Source organism: Pelmatolapia mariae, linkage group LG18 (assembly GCF_036321145.2).
Source record: "Pelmatolapia mariae isolate MD_Pm_ZW linkage group LG18, Pm_UMD_F_2, whole genome shotgun sequence".
Lineage (NCBI taxonomy): Eukaryota > Metazoa > Chordata > Actinopteri > Cichliformes > Cichlidae > Pelmatolapia > Pelmatolapia mariae.
Window position 1 is genome coordinate 7,697,928 of NC_086243.1, and position 21,479 is coordinate 7,719,406.

The window sequence follows — 21,479 nt, forward strand, 5'->3', positions numbered from 1 at the left end:
CACAAAGAATCAGTAACTGGGTGACATAGTGGAGAAACACAACTAACATACTTAAAAGGATATTGAATAAGACGTCACTTCACAAAGTGGCCAGAAACCTAAAAACAAATGAAGGCAAGGTGTCTTGAAAGACCAGCTGACTTCACAGCTAATAAATATGTGCTGAACTGCTAAAACCGTGGCTGTGATGTAGGTTTTTCCATTCATTTTAGTCACTTAAAGCAATCCCTTAACAATATGAAGGATATGGTGCGATGCTGAAATGCGCTGACATGGACTCAGATTGCTGACATATAGCAAAGATTTAAAATCGCAGCCATGTCAGATGTTAACTAGTAGTTCATACTGTAATATACAAAATAAGATATTTGGATGAGCAGGGAGAAACTGTGAAGTGTTAATAAATTAACTGTGTGTTGCTTTCTGTACTGAACTGTGTTGTTTAGCTTTAGCATATGATCTGCCTTATAACTATACACAGTGCTGAACCAGTGACTCTGGTGAATTTGCTTTTATTGCCTTTACTTTCTTTGATTCCCTCAGACTCTGCGCTCAGCTGGGAAGACCTACATGATCTTCTTTGTTCTAGTGATCTTCATGGGCTCTTTCTACCTGGTCAACCTTATCCTGGCTGTGGTGGCCATGGCCTACGAAGAGCAGAATCAGGCAACCATCGCTGAGGCCTGGCAGAAGGAGAGAGAGTTTCAGATGGCCATGGAACAGCTGAGAAGAGAGCAAAGAGTAAGTGCGGTGTATTGTCATATTTTCATGTGCGCCTTCAGCTGAAGACAGACACAGCCGTAACTCTTTCAAACAATTTCATCCCATGTGAAGCTGGCAGCAAAAAGACAAGCACAGGAGACAGACTCAGTGTTGTCCCCGGAGCTGTCTCCATTCTGTGTGAAGTATACAGGAAGTATACGAAGAAGCAGCAGCAGAAGAAGAAGATCTCACAGGACGCTGTCTGAAGAAACGGCAGAAGAAGCTGCAGAACAGAAGATGGAGCCCCTGGAAGAAGTAATGGTATGTAACCTTAAGGAGCGCGCTGTCGAGTTGTTAATGGTTGAAACCATAGAAGCTAATGCGTTATTCCATATTTCTGTAGCCTCCCCTGTCCCCCCTGCCGGCCCACCCTCTGCTGGCCACGCTATCCTCTCACCCACTCAGCACCAGACGAGGAAGCCAGAACAGCATCTTCAGCTCCTTCCGCGTTCGCAACAACTCAGAGGCCGACTTCGCGGACGACGAGTACAGCGTTCACGGGGACGTCTTCAGGAGTCGCACCAGCTCCACAGCAACGCCATGGAAGAGGAGAACGGGCAGCGTGAGAAGCCACTGCTCCCAAATCTTCACCCCCAGCCTCAATGTCAACGGTCGACTGAACATCTCCCTCGACCACAATGGAGTCATGACTATGGGTCTGCTCACCCCTACGTCCATGCCAGCTTGCAGCATGGAGAGAGTCAGGGAAGACACAGTGAGTGGCGGAGCCTTTGTTATGAGACTGTTCTGAAAAGTTTAAATATGAGTTTATAAGAACATGACAATACAGCCTTGTTTGTTTGTTTTTTAGGTATTTTCTGTTTGCCAGAAGCCCTCCAGCACAGAGGAGACAGTTCCAAGGCCTCTCCTGCAACCTTCCCCCACAGTGACAGATCCATCCCCAGTGCGCAGGAAAAGGGGCCTAAGCTCTGTCAGCTTTTATAGTGATGCCATGGATGGTGCGTCCATTTCACTGTTTAAGGAAGTGTTCAGAAATTACATCACTTTTTGGGGACTTTTTATCTGGGAAAACATGCCCGTCTCATGTTTGTTTATGATATATAAAGCTAGCTTAGCAAAAGGGTTGGAAACAGCTAGCTTGGTCTTGTCTGAAGGTTACAAGATCCTCTACAGGTCGCTAAATAACATATCCAGGAAGTTATTACATCAAAAAATAGTGTAACAAATGCATATATCTCCCATTATTTCTTTAGTACTGTTTTGTGTCATTAAGCAGATGACACCTAACATATTTAAGGTCCCAGTAGTTGGATTTTGCTACTTCCCAAACAAAGCCAAACCAGCTTTCCCCCTGATTTTATGCTCAGCTGTTATAATGGAGGCATAGTAGAAGAAATTAGAATTGGTTTTCTCAACCAACCCTCCAGCTGCCCAAATAACATTTAACTTTAGTTAACTTTGCTAGCAGAGCAGCCTAATGTATATAACATTATGATTGTTGGAGTGATGTTTGCCTAGAGTGCCAAAGGACCCTAGAATCGCCACTGGCTTCAGGTTTTAGCTGTTCAAAAATGATCAAAAATCAAAGTTATCTGCAGATATAAAACATTTCCGTGTGGTGTCTCTGCAGAGCTGGAGGAGTCGAGGCAAAAGTGCCATCCCTGCTGGTACACGTATGCCAAGAAGTATCTGATATGGGACTGCTGCCCCTGGTGGCTGAAGCTGAAGGAGTATGTGAAGCTAATGGTGATGGATCCTTTCCTGGATCTTGGTATCACCATATGCATTGTGCTGAACACCCTCTTCATGGCACTTGAACACTACCCCATGACTGATGAGTTCAACACCATGCTCTCAGTGGGCAATCTGGTAAGAGGGTTTCAGTGATAACAGAGGGATGTTTCCAGCTTTTAACACACTTTCTATAAGTGCTGTCGGGTGCTAGATAAGGAGAGGAGAGTAGAACAGAGAGGAAAAAGAATTGGCTGGCATTCAGATAATCCGTCTCTGTTTTCAGACAGGTTGTTTTTGAAAGCAGGTTACGCCGTGCAGGACAGGAGGTCAAGTACAGTGATGCTGATCCGGTGTCAAAGATTCTGTTTTAGACTATTTGTGATTATCTTTAATAACATGGAGTATTTTTAGCAAGAGGTGGAATTGATTTCCTGTAGTTCTGTTTTGAAATCTCCTCCTACCGGTGAATTTTAGACTCTGACAGAGATTTGATCAAAGGTAAAAGGACTTTTTGTTCCAGATACACCAATTATTTAAATGTGTGTGTCTGTGGGTGTGTTTTAATTTGGTAAAATTTGTATTTTATTTTAAATAAATAAATATATTAATACATTAAGTCATTTTAAAATTATATAACTTTATATGTACCTTTATATGAATAAATTAAAAACAACAACAAAAATGTAATAACATATTGAAATACATTGTTATATTTTCTGTTGAACTAAGATTTGTGTGCAGAAGCCTTCACTGAAATGTTTTCAGGTCTTTCATTCATAAAATTCAAATTACACATCTTTTGAAGCCAGTTGTGTAAAATTGTTTATTTGTGGTCAACAAAAGAGAAACAACTCATCTAAAAGACAATGAATGCTCTTCTAATTAAGCTGTAGCTATATAATATTACTATTGTTTTGCTGGATTTTTCATGTCTAACTGTCTTTTTGTCACTCTGTGTGTTTTTTTCTAGGTGTTCACTGGTATATTTACAGCTGAGATGGTACTAAAGCTGATTGCCATGGACCCCTATTACTACTTCCAACAGGGCTGGAACATCTTTGACGGCGTCATTGTTTGCCTCAGTTTAATGGAGCTGGGCCTCTCCAATGTAGAGGGACTGTCCGTCCTGCGATCTTTCAGATTGGTGAGGGAAATCTTGTTAATTCTCTGCGTTACTTTGAAGAAAATTTAGTAATTATGTCTGATTGATCAGCTCTTGATGAACAGAAGACAAAACCTAGACACAGGAGCAGATTCAACTATTTACAATGGGAAACAGACAGCTGATAAACTAAGGGTCCTCAAATGTGTGAAGTCTAAGATAAAAGTATGGACAAAGCATAATAAGTCCATTTAAAAAAAAGATGATACCTAGGAACAGAGTTATCAGAGTTGCACATTATATCTAATAATCAGACTACATCTAAAAACATAAAAGTCTCTTAAGGATTTAACTCTGAAGTCTAGTTAACTTGTACAACTTGTATAGTATAATAGTAAGTCTATTCTGAAGATGCAGCATCATTTGTCTTCACATTTCTCTTATCATAAGTTGCGAGTCTTCAAGCTGGCAAAATCCTGGCCCACTCTCAACACTCTCATCAAGATCATCGGCAACTCGGTGGGCGCCCTGGGAAACCTGACGCTGGTGCTGGCCATCATTGTTTTCATCTTCGCTGTGGTGGGAATGCAGCTATTCGGCAAGAACTATCAGGACTGTGTCTGTAAGATCTCCTTTGACTGTCAGATGCCTCGCTGGCACATGAAGGACTTCTTCCACTCCTTCCTGATTGTGTTCAGGGTCTTGTGCGGCGAGTGGATCGAGACCATGTGGGACTGTATGGAAGTGGCTGGCCAGCCCCTCTGCATCCTGGTCTTCATGTTGGTCATGGTCATAGGGAACTTGGTGGTAAGTTATTATGACTTGGCATTTAAACTCTAACCTGTTTAAGGTTATGTTGAGTGATAGTCTATATTTTTTGTACCGGCAAAGCTCCCAAAAAGATTAAACTAAACAAGAGTTTCTTTTGAAAAGTGTCTGTGTGGCCTTTCCCCTGTTCCTCTGTGCTGCAAAGTTCAGAAAGTAGAAATGAGTCAACCACAGTGTTGCACTGAGTGACATTTAGCTCATGCACCACATTGCTGCTGCAAATGCAAACTACAGGATCAGGCACGAGGTGCAGTCAAAAAGCTGAAAACGGAATCCAGTCCTAATTGTCTGATCCCCCCTTCAAGTTCTTTCATTGGAAAGCTTTCGCTGGAAGTCCTGTTCTGATCAGCTGCACTTGCATAGAGAGCAAACATGAACATCTGGTACAAACTGACCAACTTTCATGCCGCGACGGTCACATTGCTCATAGCAGTGATCTCAAAGTCATAGCCACCCAACTCAGAGAGCATCCTCACATCGTGTCAGGAGCACAGTCAACATGGTTGTTCACCATAAACTACCCCAGAGTCAAACTTTCAGTGTAGAAATTACTGTCACATCACCATGTGGTAGAAAGCCACACCCACGCAGTCATCCCCCACCACCCTGAGATTTACCTCCAACTGTGCAGTTAAATTACCAACTGTGCAAGAACTGGGGCAGCACTTCCCCAGGAAATTACCTGGAAGGAGAGACTGAGAAAATTAAAGTTTGTTATTTTTGAACATACGTTAAATGCTTAGGTCAGTGGCTGAACTACTCTGAAAACAGACTTGTTAAAAAAAAAGGTGTCCAGGCAGTACGTGGAATTACTCAGCCTATTTAAAAATATTGAAATCCTATAAATCAAGTATGGATTTTTGTAAGCATTATAAAATGATTGAATCCAAGATTTTAAAAATGGAGGATATGTGGAGGGTATGAGTATATCATTTGTCTTTAACAGAAGAAGTGCTTTTGATGTTCTATAAGACGGGCAAAGTTATCCCTTAAACAGTATATGATGACTAAGAGCGATGCAGTAGCGTTTCAATGCTACCAAATCCACTTGGTGATGTCACAAGTAATCTGGGATTACGTGGCACAAGAGAGGACTGCTGATTGTGTATTATGTGAATGGACCATCCTTCAAGTTAATTATGTTAAAATTTGCAAGCTGTATTAGTTTGTATATCTGTAAATGAGCAACTCTTCAGCATGCTCTATTAAATGAAAGTGTCATGGTCTTGCTTCAGATTAGATTTAGCAGAGTTTCTACCAAATTTAATAGATTATGGATTTATGAGATGTGCAGATCATTTCATTCTATTTTCATTTGCATTTTACACACCACCTCAACTTAAAAACCATCTGTTATTTGTGCTGCATCATATATGTATTATCTACACATGTTGCCGTGCAAACTGAAGCAACAAGAGACAAACTCAGTGCTGGAGCAGCTTTACTGCCCTTTTATCCACCACTAATGAGCTAAGCCTTGCGGGTGAAATCGGGACCCAAGTGTTGCACAAACACCGCAGAGCGTTCACCCCGTTTAACACCAGTTTTTGATTTTTACTCATTTTGCAAGCCAACACATGCAGCTGTTAAAAAAAACAACAGTTAATTCAGTTTTAATTGTATACGCACACTCCCACATTCACTGCTCCTCCCATATGGCCAGCTGTTTCCTGTGAGCTGATATTAAAGAATACAAAAGCGCGCTGAATTTGCAGGATTTGTTTATAGTCAACGTCGTTTTGCTTTGAATGTGGTGTCGTTCCAGTGGTGATCCTGGTAATAGAAATGCATGCAGAAATACTTGTATTTAGTATAGCACTATTTTAACCCAGTAAAAATCTAGTTTTATTTACTTGTTCACTTGCTCCCCTCGACTTTTGTAGTTAGGTTAAGTTTAAATTCTTTTGACAAAAAATTAGCAAGAGTTTTGCATAATTCAAACCCAGTCAAAAGAAAGGTACTAGATATTTCTAGGTGTACATAGCAGTTTCTCTAGTATCACATAGATGCTATTAGTGGATAGAGACACTTTCATTGACTGTATTGCCTTGTTAGCCTAAAGATCAGATCACAACAGTGCTCCCTATGGAATTTAATGGACAGAAACCTCTCTGTGCACATGAATCGTGGGAAAGCAGTTTATCTGTGGGATTATCCAGGATGCTTAGGGGTGAGAAGGTCGGAGGGCATTCATCACTAATCATCTGCTCATGCTCCCCATTTCTGACTAGCTCAGTGGCTAAAGATGATCCTTGCCAACTGTGCACATCACCCATGAAGGGAACGCACACACAGACACACACACACATATGTGCAGTGTTATGCCCCGTGCTGCTGCTCTCTAAGCTAGCAGACAGATTACTTAGGAGTTGGATGCTTTGAACCTTGACTTCAGGAGGCCTGAAACATCAGCCATATGTGCCTGAGCGTATCAGTATGTTGCAGAACTTTGCGGGATTTGCCAATGTTGACAAAATATATGGGACATCATGTCAGGCATTAGGTGAAATGATAAAGCTTGCATACTAAACCATTCAGAGCTTTGCGCATCAGATGGTGATACAAGCATAATATGGCTATAAAATGTCCTGCTTTGTTAATCCTTTTCACACCAAGGATCTCTGCTCCAGGCCATATTAACACACTACCCACCACCACCTATTACTGTGGAGTGTGGCATACTGAATAAAGAGGCTGTGTGGAAATAGTGCAGCTAAATGGGATGTAGCATTTCTGTGCATAAGCAAATTTGGTTGAAATGTGTTTCTTATTTGTAGATGCAAAAAAAAAATAAAAGAGAGAAAGGGGCTAAGGGCTTAAGTGGTTATGGCTAAATAGCTATAAAGGGAAGTTTAATAGTTTCTTCCATTCAGATGTAACTTGTAAGATGTAAACATACATTTTTGGTATGTCAACAGGTGCTGAATCTCTTTCTGGCCCTGCTGCTGAGCTCCTTCAGCTCAGACAATCTCTCTGCTCCAGACGAAGACGGGGACTTGAATAACATTCAGATTGCCATCGCTCGCATCCATTCCGGCATTTCCTGGATTGTCACAAGCGTCATCAACCTCTGCAACAGGAGCTTGAAGCGTCGAAAACACAAAGCCAAGGAAACCAGTCAGGCTCTTAAGCCGGTTGTAAATCACATGGAGAGCAATGGGGGGATTTTTGGACGTTATGGAGAGAAGTACATCGTACCAGAGGAGGACAGCTACATGACCAACCCAGACCTTACTGTCATTGTTCCCATCGCGCCTGGGGAGTCAGATGTGGAGTTTTTGGAGGAGGAGGAGATCTCAGAGTCATCAGAGGATGAAGAAAACAAAACGGTAAGTATGTCGTGCCCAGAATCATGTTTGGAGCTTAACTTCAGGCTTTAATGCTCTCTGAACGTACATACTTCAGAGAATGTGATTTTATCAGCATACTTTTAGCTAAGAATGAAATCTCATCTTCTCATTTGAAACACTCAACCTGTTTGTTTGTCTTGTGTTTCTTATTATATAAAATAATAATTACTTGGTTTTTTGCTGGTTGTATATGCTGAGATAAACTCCAGAAGTCCACGTTGACAACAAATTATAAATTTGAAATTATTGTCTGATCTACCTATTAAATTGAGATGTGCTGGCATAATTGAAGTTTTTTCAAAGATTTTTCATAAGCTTTTAATTTTTACAAAGAATCTGTATGAGAATGAACATGATATCAAAACGGCGGGATTAGTTTATCATGTTTAATGACTGGATACAGAAAGGCTGCACACTTTCAAAAGTGGCTGTGGCTAAAACAGAGCTTTTTAAGCCTCTATACTGTTTAACATATGTGTGTATGTTTAACCATATATGTTTTGTGCTGGTAGCCTAAATATTATTAGTAACATCCGTGTTTTCTAATTCTGATGATGATGATGATGCTATGGAATCAATCTGTCATAGAGTCCTGCACACCCACACATGTTAATGAGATGTAGTTGAATGTGTGCCGAGCTATGCTTAAAGCTATATTTAGTACACACATGTTAAAGGGGTTGATTATCCTTAACTAACAGGAAAATGAGGCCATTACTATTTAAGCCACACATCTTAACCTTTGAATTTAGATTTTCAGTCCCATTGAGACACGTGTAGAAAATCAGGGACCTAGTCTGCCTTTACAAACATTTGTGAAAGAATGGCTTGTTCCAAAGTGCTCACAGAATTTGAAGGTGGCGCTGTCACAGGATGTCACTGTAGCAAGAAGTCAGCATTTGATATCTCCTCCCTTCTAGATATTCGACAATCCACTGTAAGTGCTATTATTACAAAGGGAAAGCTTTTAGGAGCCACAGCAATGACCCACGGAGTTACAGCCCACTTAAAGAGTCAGGTTGCCAAGTGGTAAGGTGCATAGTGAGTAAAAGTCACCAATGCTCTTCTGACTCAAAACCTCTTCTGGCATCAACATCAGCACAAAAACTGTGGGCTGGCAGCTTCATGTGTTTGGATGGCTGAGCAACTCCTGTAGGTTTGATGTTTATTTGGCCCTGTACTTTTGTCCATAGCACTCTTTACACCCATTATCGAGTACTGTAAGATTATATGATTATTAAGAGTACAAACATTGGAAGAACACATAATTGAAATCATTAAAATATAAAGGAAAGAAAACTGCAATTGAAAGCAGAACACGTTTATAGAAATCAAAATGATTAAAGCAGTTCAAGACTTCAGTGTTAGAAACGCAGGACGTACACAGCAGACACGGTGCATCGCTGAAATGCCTGCCTAAACAGATATGTCTTTAGCACACTTCTGAAAGCCTCTTAGGGAATCTTAGGGAAGCACATCACAGCTTGAAAAGCTCACCCCTGATCCGTAGGTGCGTTAGACAGCTAACTTACAGGCCAACACTGGACGAAGCTGTAATGACTGAGATACAGTTTGTTTCTTGTTTGCATTTCTGTACATATGAAATGAGTTTACCGTGCACTCAGCAACAGTAACTAACACCGTGTGTATAGTTGCTTTAATTTGCATGAAAACGCAACATTGAGAGTGCAATAGCACCCTTCAGTTTTTGTATAGATTTGGAATTATTACTACTGTGTTCATTCGAAAGCTTTAGAGTCAGACTGTCCTGCAGATCGGGCGTTTGTTGAGGCGGAGGATGTGTCGTTCCTGTCCTGTCTGGCAGAAAAACAGGAGCAGGCCAGATGTGGAGCCAGGCGCTGTAGAGCAGATTAAACTGACACAGCTGAGCTGGGCAGCCTGCAGTCTGGTGCTCTCTCTTCCTCTTTCCCTCTCATGCACTGCTGCACACCACACTAGAACTAGGCATCATGAAAAACGGGGGCGGGGGGACCTCCAATCGTCCATCAGCTTAACTCGGCATCTGCAGCTGCTCTGCATATGCAGAGCTTTAAACACACACAAAAGTGATAAACATATTATGTGTAAGAATATTGTTAAAAAGAAATCCTATAGTTAAGTATTTAAGTCTTCTCTAGAGTGTAAATACATCGCCTTTGCTTAAATGGGATCCATTGCTACTTTCTGATGTGCCATCAGTCCATTATGTTTCTCACTGTCTTTAAACTCTAAGATGAGCAATGCTGGTAATTTGGTTTCCAGATCCCGTGCATGCCCTTTAATGCTGGATTAAATTTCGTACCATTTTATGAGATTGAAGCTGCACCTCTGTCCTGTAAATCACATGAAATATGTTGTTGTTACAACACATGAAAATCTCATCAAAATTGCAATAAGCCTCACAGGAGATTGAAAGTCCATCAAGGTGCGCCGGCTCTGATGGGATGAATGCACACAGGCTCATGTGGAGCAGCAAAATGTGCTGCACCTTCTTTTTCTTTAAAAAAAAAAACTCTTAATGTGTGACATGACTGTATGACAACAGCATCAGCAGTATCACAGCAGGCTGGGGAACATAACCAGAACAAATCGCTGTTTGCTACTTTAATATAGATTCATATTCTGTATTTACACATGCAGATGTCAAAGAGCTGAGGGCTGTTTCCATATGAGGGCACGTGATTGTAAACACTCAGACTTTATTTTGTAGGAGAAGATCAGCCTGTCAGAGGGCAGCACAGTGGATCTAAGGAAGCCCGGAGAGGAAGAGGATAACTTGTCAGTGCTGGATGAAGACAGTATGGAGCCTGATGAATGCTTTCCTGAATGTGAGCGAGAAGTAGCAACCTCACTAAATCTGCTAACGTGCATTCATTTAAAATGTTTCTTTTTTCCTTCATGCTGTGATAAATGCCGGTTTGTTTTTTGACACGGTCATCAGTCTGCATGAGACACTGCCAGTGCTGTAACATCAACACCAGCCGTGGACTAGGACAGGCCTGGTGGAGGCTGAGGAAGACCTGCTACCAGATTGTGGAGCACAGCTGGTTTGAGACATTCATCATCTTCATGATCCTGCTCAGCAGTGGGGCTCTGGTAAGGGTCCTAGATGGAATTAGAAAGATTAGTATTGATCCAATACCAATATTAATTATTAATGTCTGGATTGACCAACAGTATCGGCAGTAGATTTGATGAGACGTTGAGCTGGCTGATGTCCAAATCGCGCCTTTTGTGTAGTTTTAAAGAAAAAAACTTCTCACAGATGGTTTTTTTATGCTGAGCAATGGAAATGTAATGCTGTGTTTTCTTATACTGCAGGCATTTGAAGACATTTACATTGAAAAGAGAAAAGTCATAAAGGTGGTGCTGGAGTACGCTGACAAAGTCTTCTCCTACATCTTCGTCCTGGAGATGTTCCTCAAGTGGATTGCGTACGGCTTCAAGAAGTATTTTACAAACTACTGGTGCTGGCTCGACTTTCTGATTGTGGATGTAAGTGAACGCTTTGCTGCTTTGGTTTTCAAATCATATGACGTGAAAGGATGTAGCTGAATGTATGTCATACTTGTGGGCTATAATGATGCCAGATTTTTCACAGGAGAGCATGTGAATTAGCTCTAGACAACATTTTCAATACCTGAACAAGTTCGCTGCAGAACTAAGTGCTAATTCACACTGAAACAGTAGATACGTTATAGATTTTTGCAGCTGCTCTCCTGTCAGGATTTGGCCGTTCCCCAGTAGGATTGTGCCTCACATTTGTGGGAAACTGGATGCGGTTCTGTAAGTGTTTAGTCACTCGAAGTGCCCGAGGCATGCAGCCCTTGACTTCCTCTGATTTCACCTGCTGTTACACAGATTGCCACAGACCGCTCTATTGTTAGGGTAAGTTGTAGTTAGCAGGTCCCAGGTGAGTATGGAGTCTGGGACTGGAAACTTGCATCCGCATCACAAATGCTTCTGTGTTTCTTCACTCGTAAGCACTTTTTGTTGCGATATCAAAAGCCACCGTCTTGTTTCTAAACAAATGCTTTTCATATAAAATGAGATTTAAAATAAGAATAATTAAAAAGAACGCTCTCAGCAATCATCGTTTGAACCGCTTGGGTACAGGACCTTGGCTTTTATATCAAAAACAAACGCAGTTTCATGTGATCTGAGGCTTATCTACAGAAGATCTGGTTTACTGTGGAACGTAAAGTCTTGTTTTTGAACTGCACCAGCTGAATTCATGTGTGACCTGTTTGGTGTAACTCAGGTACCGAGCGTTCTCTGTTTTTTTTTATGTTTAAAGGAAGTCCTAGCAAACTTTTCTTTCCTACTTTTGCTTTATTTTTGTATTTTTTTTGTCTGTATTGTGGTGGAGCCAAAGACTTCTGTAGTCCTGAAATTGATTTTGAGTATCTTCTTTAGATATATTGGCCAAACGCATCTGTAAAAGGACTTTTATAAAGAAATACAGATCATTGGGACCTTATTAGCCCTAAATTGTTTTGAATGAACTTATTGGATCAATTTGGAACAAAATGGGAAACAAATTTGGCAAAGAAAGATTAAACTTCTTTATAAAACTCACTCTATTTGATATATATACATATTTATATGCATATATAGCTGAGTATGCATGCATGGATACTGTTTTTACCATATGTGCATACTTGTCTGTGTTTTTTCATCATCCTTCATGACATGACTTTCTCACATATCTTTCATGCCATTTTCATCCATAGCTTTCATCCAAGGGTCATTCAACAGCGGAATACCATTTTGTTTTGTCTCTTTTGGATGTAGAATAGAGTGGAAGTCTAAATTTGCTGAAACGATGATTCAAAAACCAAATCAAATCTAAACCTCAAAAATACAATATTTGTGTTCCTAACTGTGGAATGTCCCAAAATACACACAAAAAATGTGACTATGGCTCTTTAAATGTTTCTGATGTGTCTCTTACGACTCTCCTCCGTTTTTTTGATTCTTTATAAGAGTCGTTAAAAATATACTCACTTTCTTGGCAAATGTGCTGATAAGACCAGTTGATATTGTTTTTTTTACTACTTTTCGCTGTTTCCTCTCAAAGGTTTAAGCACAGATATCTGTTTTATGATTCTCAGAGTTCATACACCTTTCTGTACTCCACATAGGTGTCCTTGATAAGCCTGGTAGCGAATTCACTGGGATATTCTGACTTTACTGCCATCAAGTCCCTGAGGACCCTCCGTGCTTTGAGACCTCTCAGAGCTCTCTCCAGATTTGAGGGCATGAGGGTGAGAAATATGTTTTCTGTCCTTTGCTGTCACTGTCGGCTACTAACATCCTGATTAATCTCATTAATATACTTTCACTTATGGATAAACCCTTAGTTATAAAGCAACTTTAGCATTGGGACTACCACAACAGCTTAATTGGTTAGTAGTTTTCTACAAGGTAGAAATGTCTCAACAGCTGCTGAGTGGATAAAACTTTGGAACAGATGTCACTGTGGATGTGTTGTAGTATTTCAGGGATTTGTTACATGTAAAGTCTTTACTTATACAGCGAAAGACAGCAGTTCTTTAGCTTCTTGGTAGATTAGCCCTAAACTTTGTGCAAACATGTATAGTTCCCAGTCTTATTGTAAAAAATGTCCCTGGTAAATTACTGTAAAGTTCTGACAACTAGATTTTCCAGCAGTATGTGTGTTTTATAGGGTACATGCTGTACTGAGCCATACTAAATATAAACTTTACAGTACAATACTGTTAGCTGTTATACTTTTATTTTAGTGATTGTGATTTAATGCAGTCTCCGCAAACAGTTTACTTAACTGCCACTTTATTAGGTACATCTTTTTACCTGCTTACTAACACCTAATCACATGGAAGCAACCCAATTCATTTAGGTATGGAGGCATGGTGAAAGGACCAGCTTATGTTCAAAGCAAGCACCAGAATGTGGAAGAAAGATGATTTGAGTGATTTTGATTTGGGCTCTGAAAACAAAGGGGTCTCACACTAATACTAGCAAGGTGTAGCTCAGGGGTCCCCAATCCCAGTCTGCGAGGGCCGGTGTCCCTGCAAGTTTTGGATCTCACCCTGGGTCAACACACCTGAATCACATGATTAGTTCATTACCAGGCCTCTGGAGAACTTCAAGACATGTTGAGAAGGTAATTTATCCATTTAAATCAGCTGTGATGGATCAAGGACACATCTAAAACCTGCAGGGACACCGGGCCTCGTGGACTGGGATTGGGGACCCCTGGTGTAGCTCATAAAGTGGCCATGTGTATAAATGTGTGTGTCTGTCCATATACCCTGAATTTGTATGACAGTTTCACCACATTGTTATGTATCCCACTGACTTTTCCTGTACTTTCAAAAATCATACATGTCATTTAGAGTGAAATTGATTATCAACACACAGCAGGTGTATTATCATACAAGGGATTGTCATAACGTAAATCACTGTGAAAAATTGTCCTGTTGGCTTCAAGTTAGAATTGGGAAACTAAACTTCAACTATCACACCATAGCATATGTAGAAAACAAGATTACCAGACTAGTGTGCACTACAGAGATTACAAAGATAAGCTGTTTACAACAATAGAAAATACTTTATTTCTCTGGGACTGACCTGATTTCTTGTTTGCTGCTCATCAGGTAGTGGTGAACGCCCTCATAGGAGCTATTCCCTCCATTATGAATGTGCTGCTCGTGTGTCTCATCTTCTGGCTCATCTTCAGTATCATGGGAGTCAATCTGTTCGCCGGCAAATTTGGAAAGTGCGTGAACAGAACGGGGTTCATCCACAGTGTCTCTTTGGTCAACAACAAGTCAGACTGCCTCGCCATGAATGACACCCAGTTCTACTGGACAAAAGTCAAGGTCAACTTTGACAATGTGGGGCTTGGCTACCTTTCTCTTTTGCAAGTGGTAAGTTGATTTTATTTTTAACCTGTCAAACATGATGCCAGCCTGTTTTTCCTAATAAACACCTCGAGAACTTGTTCACTACTCATATTGTTGTTTTGTTCCTCTCCTGTTCTGTCCAGACACTTACATCAGTCTCTCTCACGTTGCGATATTTACAGCAGATCATAAAAGACATTTCACTGTTGTTTTCCTTCTAAAAATGAAATCAGCTGTTACTATAACATTACAATGCAGTGCCTGGACTATGACATTGTGCTGTATTCTCTTATTTACAGGCTACATTTAAAGGATGGATGGAAATAATGTATGCAGCTGTTGATTCAAGAGGAGTAAGTATATTATTTTCTTCCACACCTATACCATGAAAATCTTAACTAACTAACTGACTAATGAACCCATTTGTTTTTAGGTGGAGGAACAACCGATAAAAGAAATCAACCTCTACATGTACCTCTACTTTGTAGTCTTCATCATATTTGGCTCCTTCTTCACACTCAATCTCTTCATCGGTGTCATCATTGACAATTTCAATCAGCAGAAAAGAAAGATGAGTATTAAAAATGCTGATTTCAGGCTGGGATCACTTGATATTTGCGTGCAGTTCTTATTATTTGAAGCTGCAGAAATAAATGCATGAATAGTCCAATAAAAGTACAAAGGAAAATTTTCTATAGTAAGAATAAGGTGGCAGGATTTTTGGTCTTAATTCCCCCAGATTGAACATTTAAAAGAAAACAACTCCTGTCATTGTTTTAGGAAAGAAAGTAACGTGAGATATTTTTCTTTTGCACTTAGGAGGACAAGATATCTTCATGACTGAAGAGCAGAAGAAGTACTACAATGCTATGAAGAAGTTAGGAAGTAAAAAACCTCAAAAGCCAATACCCAGACCCACGGTAAAGCTATGTAAATTGCAAATGTAGCACATTTTTAAGATACAGATTTTTACCTGTACACTTTATATATATACATTTAAAATATTTTGTATTTTTTTGAAGTGATATCAGTAACCTTGCCAACCTTGTTAAGGATTATATAAAATAAATTGTATTCTTGCTTGTTCTTTCCCGATCCTAGAACATTATCCAAGCCTTCTTCTTTGATCTGGTGTCTAAGCAAGCCTTCGACATTATGATCATGATGCTCATCATTGTCAACATGGTAACCATGATGGTGGAAACCGATGAGCAGTCAGAGCGAATGGAGTCCATCCTCAACAAGATCAACCTGGTTTTTATTGTGATCTTCACCACCGAATGCCTGATAAAGATCTTTGCCCTCCGTTGTTATTTCTTCACCGTTGCATGGAACATTTTTGATTTCGTGGTGATAATTCTCTCTATTGTCGGTAAGAAGTGAAAAAAATCTTTTTGTTTACAATTTTTGTAAATGCCAAGCTAGTGAAAAAAACAGTCAGAAAAGATAATAAGGGAAAAATTGTGAGTGTCCACCTGTAAAAACATACCGGTTTTGGGGGTTGTCTCATTGTTGTCCTGTTGTTATTTCATTAACATCTTAGCAACCCAGTCTTTAAGTCTGACCTCATTAGCCATTTCCGGGTCCAAACTTTGCTTCAGGTCCCACAGTCAAAGGAACATTATGACATTGCTGAACGTTAAAAACTGCCTAAATTCTTTCATCTTTAATAAAATAATCAGTGTGGCTGCTCTACCAGGAGTAACAATTGAGTTTAACATCCAGGCATCCATGAAAACAGAATTTATGAAATGAGTTAGAAGTTAGAAGGGAGTTAGCTTGCTAGTTTCTACCTAAACATGATATAGCATGCTGTGACTGACGGATTTCTGAAAAAATTAAAACGTACAGCTCTGCTATCACTTCAAACATAAATGAAGACAGGAAACTAAAAAGCAGTGACGTTTGTGGGGTTACTGAAGTTGGGCTAGCTGGTATATAATGATGGCTAGCTACAGAGCTATGGTTAGCATAATATAAACACATTACCACAGTGAAGCTGGAGGATGAACGCTAACTTTTTTCCACTCAATAAAAGTTAACGTGAGGGTTCCCAATGGTTAGGCACAAATGCAAACTTCAGTCAAGAGAGCAACTGATATAATCGATCCACAGTAGAGGTTAGTCATTAATATACTGCTGCATGGGCTGAGCTGTAGTTACATCGTAAGGTTTTAAAAACTGAGCTTTAAAATGAATAGTGGTAATAAAAACTGAGAGAGGCCAACAGTGATCACTGCCTTTTTTAGGGGCTTGTTCAGATTAAATAGAAGAAGATACAACGCATTAAAACATGTTAAAAACACAACAGCCTTAATAAAGGCAGAGTAGTTTGGACCCAGAAGCAGGGTTCATATGCCATTACTTAAAGACCGTTCTGAACCTGATCAACAACACCCTCTGATGCTTAACTGACCACATCAATATCCCACAAGTTTAATTTACTTGATGTTATACTCTGATTAAAAGGGGTTTTTTGAACAGTATATGAATTACAGTGCTGCAGGTTAATTTGAGTGTGTCATTGTGCAATGAGACAAATCACTTCCTGTCTGCTCTCATTTCAGGGATTGTTCTTGCTGACATTATTGAGAAATACTTTGTATCTCCGACCCTGTTTCGAGTCATCAGACTGGCAAGGATAGGACGTGTACTCCGACTTATACGTGCAGCCAAAGGAATAAGGACTTTACTGTTTGCCTTAATGATGTCCATGCCAGCACTGTTCAACATTGGTCTCCTACTTTTCCTTGTCATGTTCATCTATGCAATCTTTGGCATGGCAAACTTTGCCTATGTGAAGAAACAAGATGGAATCGATGATATGTTTAACTTCGAGACCTTTGGGAATAGTATGATCTGCCTTTTCCAGATCAGCACCTCGGCAGGCTGGGACAACCTGCTCAGCCCTATAATGTCCAGCCCCCCAGATGAGTGTGACCTCAACTTCATCAACACAGGCACCAACACCCGAGGAAACTGCGGCAACCCCTCGGTGGGCATAGCTTTCTTTGTCAGTTACATTATCATTTCTTTCCTCATTGTGGTAAATATGTATATAGCTATCATTCTGGAGAACTTCAGTGTTGCCACAGAGGAGAGCACAGAGCCCCTGAGCGAGGATGACTTTGAAATGTTTTACGAGGTTTGGGAGAAGTTTGACTCCGAGGCCACGCAGTTCATTGAGTTCTCCATGCTGTCGAACTTTGCTGACACTCTGTCGGAACCGTTGCGTATCCCAAAGCCCAACAAAATCCACCTGATCTCCATGGACCTCCCTATGGTCAGTGGGGACAGAATCCACTGCCTGGATATTTTGTTTGCCTTCACAAAGCGCGTCCTGGGAGAGTCGGGGGAAATGGATGCCCTGAAACAGCAAATGGAGGAGAAGTTCATGATGACCAACCCGTCCAAAGTTTCCCACGAGCCCATCACCTCCACACTGCGGCGCAAACTCGAGGAGGTGTCTGCGATCGTCATCCAGAGGTGTTACAGGAGGCATCTTGTGCGCCGGCAGATGAAGCAGGCGTCCTACCTCTACAGACAGATAAACTACGAGACAGTCGTGGATGTGGAGAATGCTCCAGAAACAGAGGGTCTGATAGCCACCATGATCCAGCATTATGGGCCTGTGGGGGCTGCAGAGACAGCAGACGACACTGTAACATCCTCCCCACCATCTTATGATAGTGTGACCAGGGCAGCCTCTCTGAGCCTCTCTGAGGTGACCCGATCAGTATCCAGAGACTCTGAACTCAGGGAGCCTGGGGAAAACTATGAGGAAACTTTTCTTTGAGAGTCAGTTGAACGGAGGGTGATTGCATTGTTTTTGTCTGTTTTGTTTACAGCAGAGAATATGCATTGAAATAACTCACGGTCTAAGAGAAAAAAAAAGCTTTTATATTTTAACAGATATGGAGGGAATATGCAATGTTTTTAGGTAACTCGGCCTCTATTTTCTTAATGGAAGATGTCAGTTATGCCACAACGTTCAAGAGAGTACCATGGACAGCTCTGAAGTTAAACGTCATCTTAAAAATATCACAATATGGCATCAGACATAATCACACACTCTTTTTTTAATATTGACCTAGACCTATCAAGACAAAGCCACAACATTAAAACCAGCTCCCTTGTATCATATTGGTCCTCACTGTGCAGCAAATACAACTCTGAGTCATTGAAGTAAGAAAACCACAAGACTTGTAAAGGTCATTTGTGATATCTGGCACCAAGTTGTTAGAAGCAGATTAATCAGATTTAGAATAAGGTCTTCCGTTGAATGGATTTGTTTATCCACCACTTTATAAGGGAACTAAACACTGCACTTGCTGCAACCAGTTGGCAAACATTTGAGTCAAGTCCCCATAGCAAAGAGATTGCTCACAGATGAGTTGCGCTCACACAAAAGTCGGGTGTGACTGATGCCGACATTGCTGCACTCTGTCTGCCTTTATAAATCATTTATTTGCAAACCTTCGACAATCTGTCTGAAAGTGACTGCAGTCCGTCTGAATTGAACCACAGTTGTTTGGAGACAGGTTGCTGCCCACCAGGCAAACTGTGCAGTTACAATCTCTTACCCTCTGGGCAAGCAACTGGCCACCACAACTCCTTACAACCTGTCTTCAACAGCAAAAAAAAATGAAATGCAATCACTGGTCACAAGGAGGTTGCCATCCTACTTTTACTTTAGTGTGACTGAGCCATTAGAGAACAGAGTGTTTACTTGCAGATTAATAAAACTATCCATTGACAGATGCCAATGAAACAACATCATGACTTCAAGGATTTTACAACAGTAGTTTACACTAATACATTTTTATTGCTAAAACCACAAGTCCTTGTGAAGTAAAATTTGTGTCTGAAGCAACACATCCCTCCTCAAGGCCAAGAACTGTTACCTGCAGTGAAAAGCTTCTCTCTGATTGCATAATAAATGGACAAGCAAAACCCCCGAGAGAATGGCAGACAAAAAAAGAAATTGGTTTCTCAAACTGAGAAATGCAAGATATATGCAGCAAATTACAAATTATTAAAGAAAGGTATTAAAGAAGGCGTCTAAGTAACAAACTGACGATACAATCAAAAACGGATTTGGCTAAAAGTTTCATGAAGTTAAAAATATATATTTGTTGAATAAGTTATTTTCTACAAATACAAATTTGATAGAAATGTCCAAATGTTTTGATGGCAGTCAGTCTCGCCTGCAGGCTATATGTTTCTAGTTTTAATTGACTGTGGCACTTTTAAAGTGCTAATTCAGGTTTTAATATGCTAATGCATACTACCATATTACAGTTTTAACCAAAGCTTACAGCTTTAGGAATTGCTCATCCTAAATGCAAGAAAAACATAGCCAACCAAACCCATAAAATGACATTCATTTTACTACTTTTTGTCAACAAAATATCATTTTTGATTAAATGAAAGTGATATATGCATTTTCAGATGACAGAAAACAAGCAGTGTTTCATATTCATTATAAAAAAATATACTACAATGAAATCTTTTACAGCTATTTTGTCATATATACTGCATTGGACATTTAACTCGTGTGTCAGTTACTAAGAAGGGCTGTGTGTACTGATGATCCCTGAATCATGTGCCTGATATTGATTATTGTCCGCACACTCTGAATCTCTTTAGACCGTTTAATTTGATCTGACTGATGTGGGTTTGAAGAGCATGCATGCACTGAAAGCTCATTTTGTAATTAAGCGTGTAAACAGCTTCTAGGCTGTATAATGAGTATAAAGCTAATTTTTACATATTTTTTGTGATATATTTATATTTAAAGACCGTTTCAGTGACTCTCATAGTGGCCATTATACGATATGTTAAAACTATAAAAATATAATATCTTCATTTTTATATAAAAGACTTTCCTTGAGGACCTGGTTGTCTGTAATGCACTTAGGTTAAACATTTTGTCGATTGTTTTACTGAATGATAATAAAGCTCTTTTACAGACCTGTGGATTTTTACTGACCACACAGTGGACAGTTAAAGCTGCGCTCAGAATTGAGCAGCATCCCAGCATCTTCATTTTCACATGAGGAACCAGTTAACTGATTTGACCTCATTACAAGTCAGGGCGATATTAAATCTCTCTCTCTCTCTCAATCTCTCTCAGAGTCCATGTGTTTAAAAAAAAAAAAGCCAAACAGATGTGCAGAAACCTTTGCATCACTGTGCTGTCCTTGTGAGTGTGCTCGTATTGCCCTTTGCAGCTTAAATTTGTTCATAATGCCAGCACAAAAGCAACACGACCACAAAAACCCCTCAACAACCAGCCTGAGTGATCTTAATCATTTCCATTCATTGTTACTTTTTTTTAGTTTATTTTAGTTTTTTCATTCTGACACAGAATCATGTGTCAGCGATGTGATGTGTCACTGACCACACAGTGATGGGAGATTTATAACACATGCGAAGAATTTAGCAATACTTTGAAGAGCCACAAAAACAAACTACAAAACCAGTTTTACAGTTTTCATACCTCGAGACGTCAGTGTGTTTATCTACTAAATATGTTTTAGATATTAGTGTCAAATTCATTGTTTAAACACGCCAACATTTTCAGTTTGCTAAAAAAAAAAAAAAAAATCAAGGGTGCCAATTTGGATTTAGCTCCAAAGAGATTTCCTCTCTCTGGTTGTCGGGTGGTCAAATCCAACTCTGACCAGCTGGGATGGAGGGATAATCTGTGTGTAAAAAAAAAAAGAAAAAAAGGTGGGGGTGGATCACTTGTTTTAATTACACACTCGCAGACACACAAACACACACACAGTCTTCCTCTCTCTCTTCCTGTCTTTCGCACTCTTACACACTTGCGTGCACACATGCATT

The 21,479-nt window shown here is 40.1% G+C and overlaps 1 protein-coding gene across 1 annotated transcript in view; it reads left to right on the plus strand.

Moving 5' to 3' along the window:
- LOC134616802 (sodium channel protein type 4 subunit alpha B-like) overlaps positions 1-21,136 on the plus strand; it is a 42,833-nt gene extending 21,697 nt beyond the window's left edge. The window contains exons 10-27 of the mRNA XM_063461814.1: positions 544-741; positions 835-1,023; positions 1,106-1,477; positions 1,574-1,721; positions 2,354-2,592; positions 3,428-3,601; positions 4,010-4,366; positions 7,306-7,716; positions 10,448-10,565; positions 10,679-10,833; positions 11,059-11,232; positions 12,882-13,004; positions 14,379-14,651; positions 14,927-14,980; positions 15,061-15,198; positions 15,443-15,547; positions 15,729-15,999; positions 17,195-21,136. Coding sequence (XP_063317884.1) covers positions 544-741; positions 835-1,023; positions 1,106-1,477; positions 1,574-1,721; positions 2,354-2,592; positions 3,428-3,601; positions 4,010-4,366; positions 7,306-7,716; positions 10,448-10,565; positions 10,679-10,833; positions 11,059-11,232; positions 12,882-13,004; positions 14,379-14,651; positions 14,927-14,980; positions 15,061-15,198; positions 15,443-15,547; positions 15,729-15,999; positions 17,195-18,423 — 4,728 coding nt within the window. The 3' untranslated portion in view covers positions 18,424-21,136. The remainder of the gene's footprint in view (positions 1-543; positions 742-834; positions 1,024-1,105; positions 1,478-1,573; positions 1,722-2,353; positions 2,593-3,427; positions 3,602-4,009; positions 4,367-7,305; positions 7,717-10,447; positions 10,566-10,678; positions 10,834-11,058; positions 11,233-12,881; positions 13,005-14,378; positions 14,652-14,926; positions 14,981-15,060; positions 15,199-15,442; positions 15,548-15,728; positions 16,000-17,194) is intronic.
- The last annotated feature ends 343 nt before the right edge of the window (positions 21,137-21,479 follow it).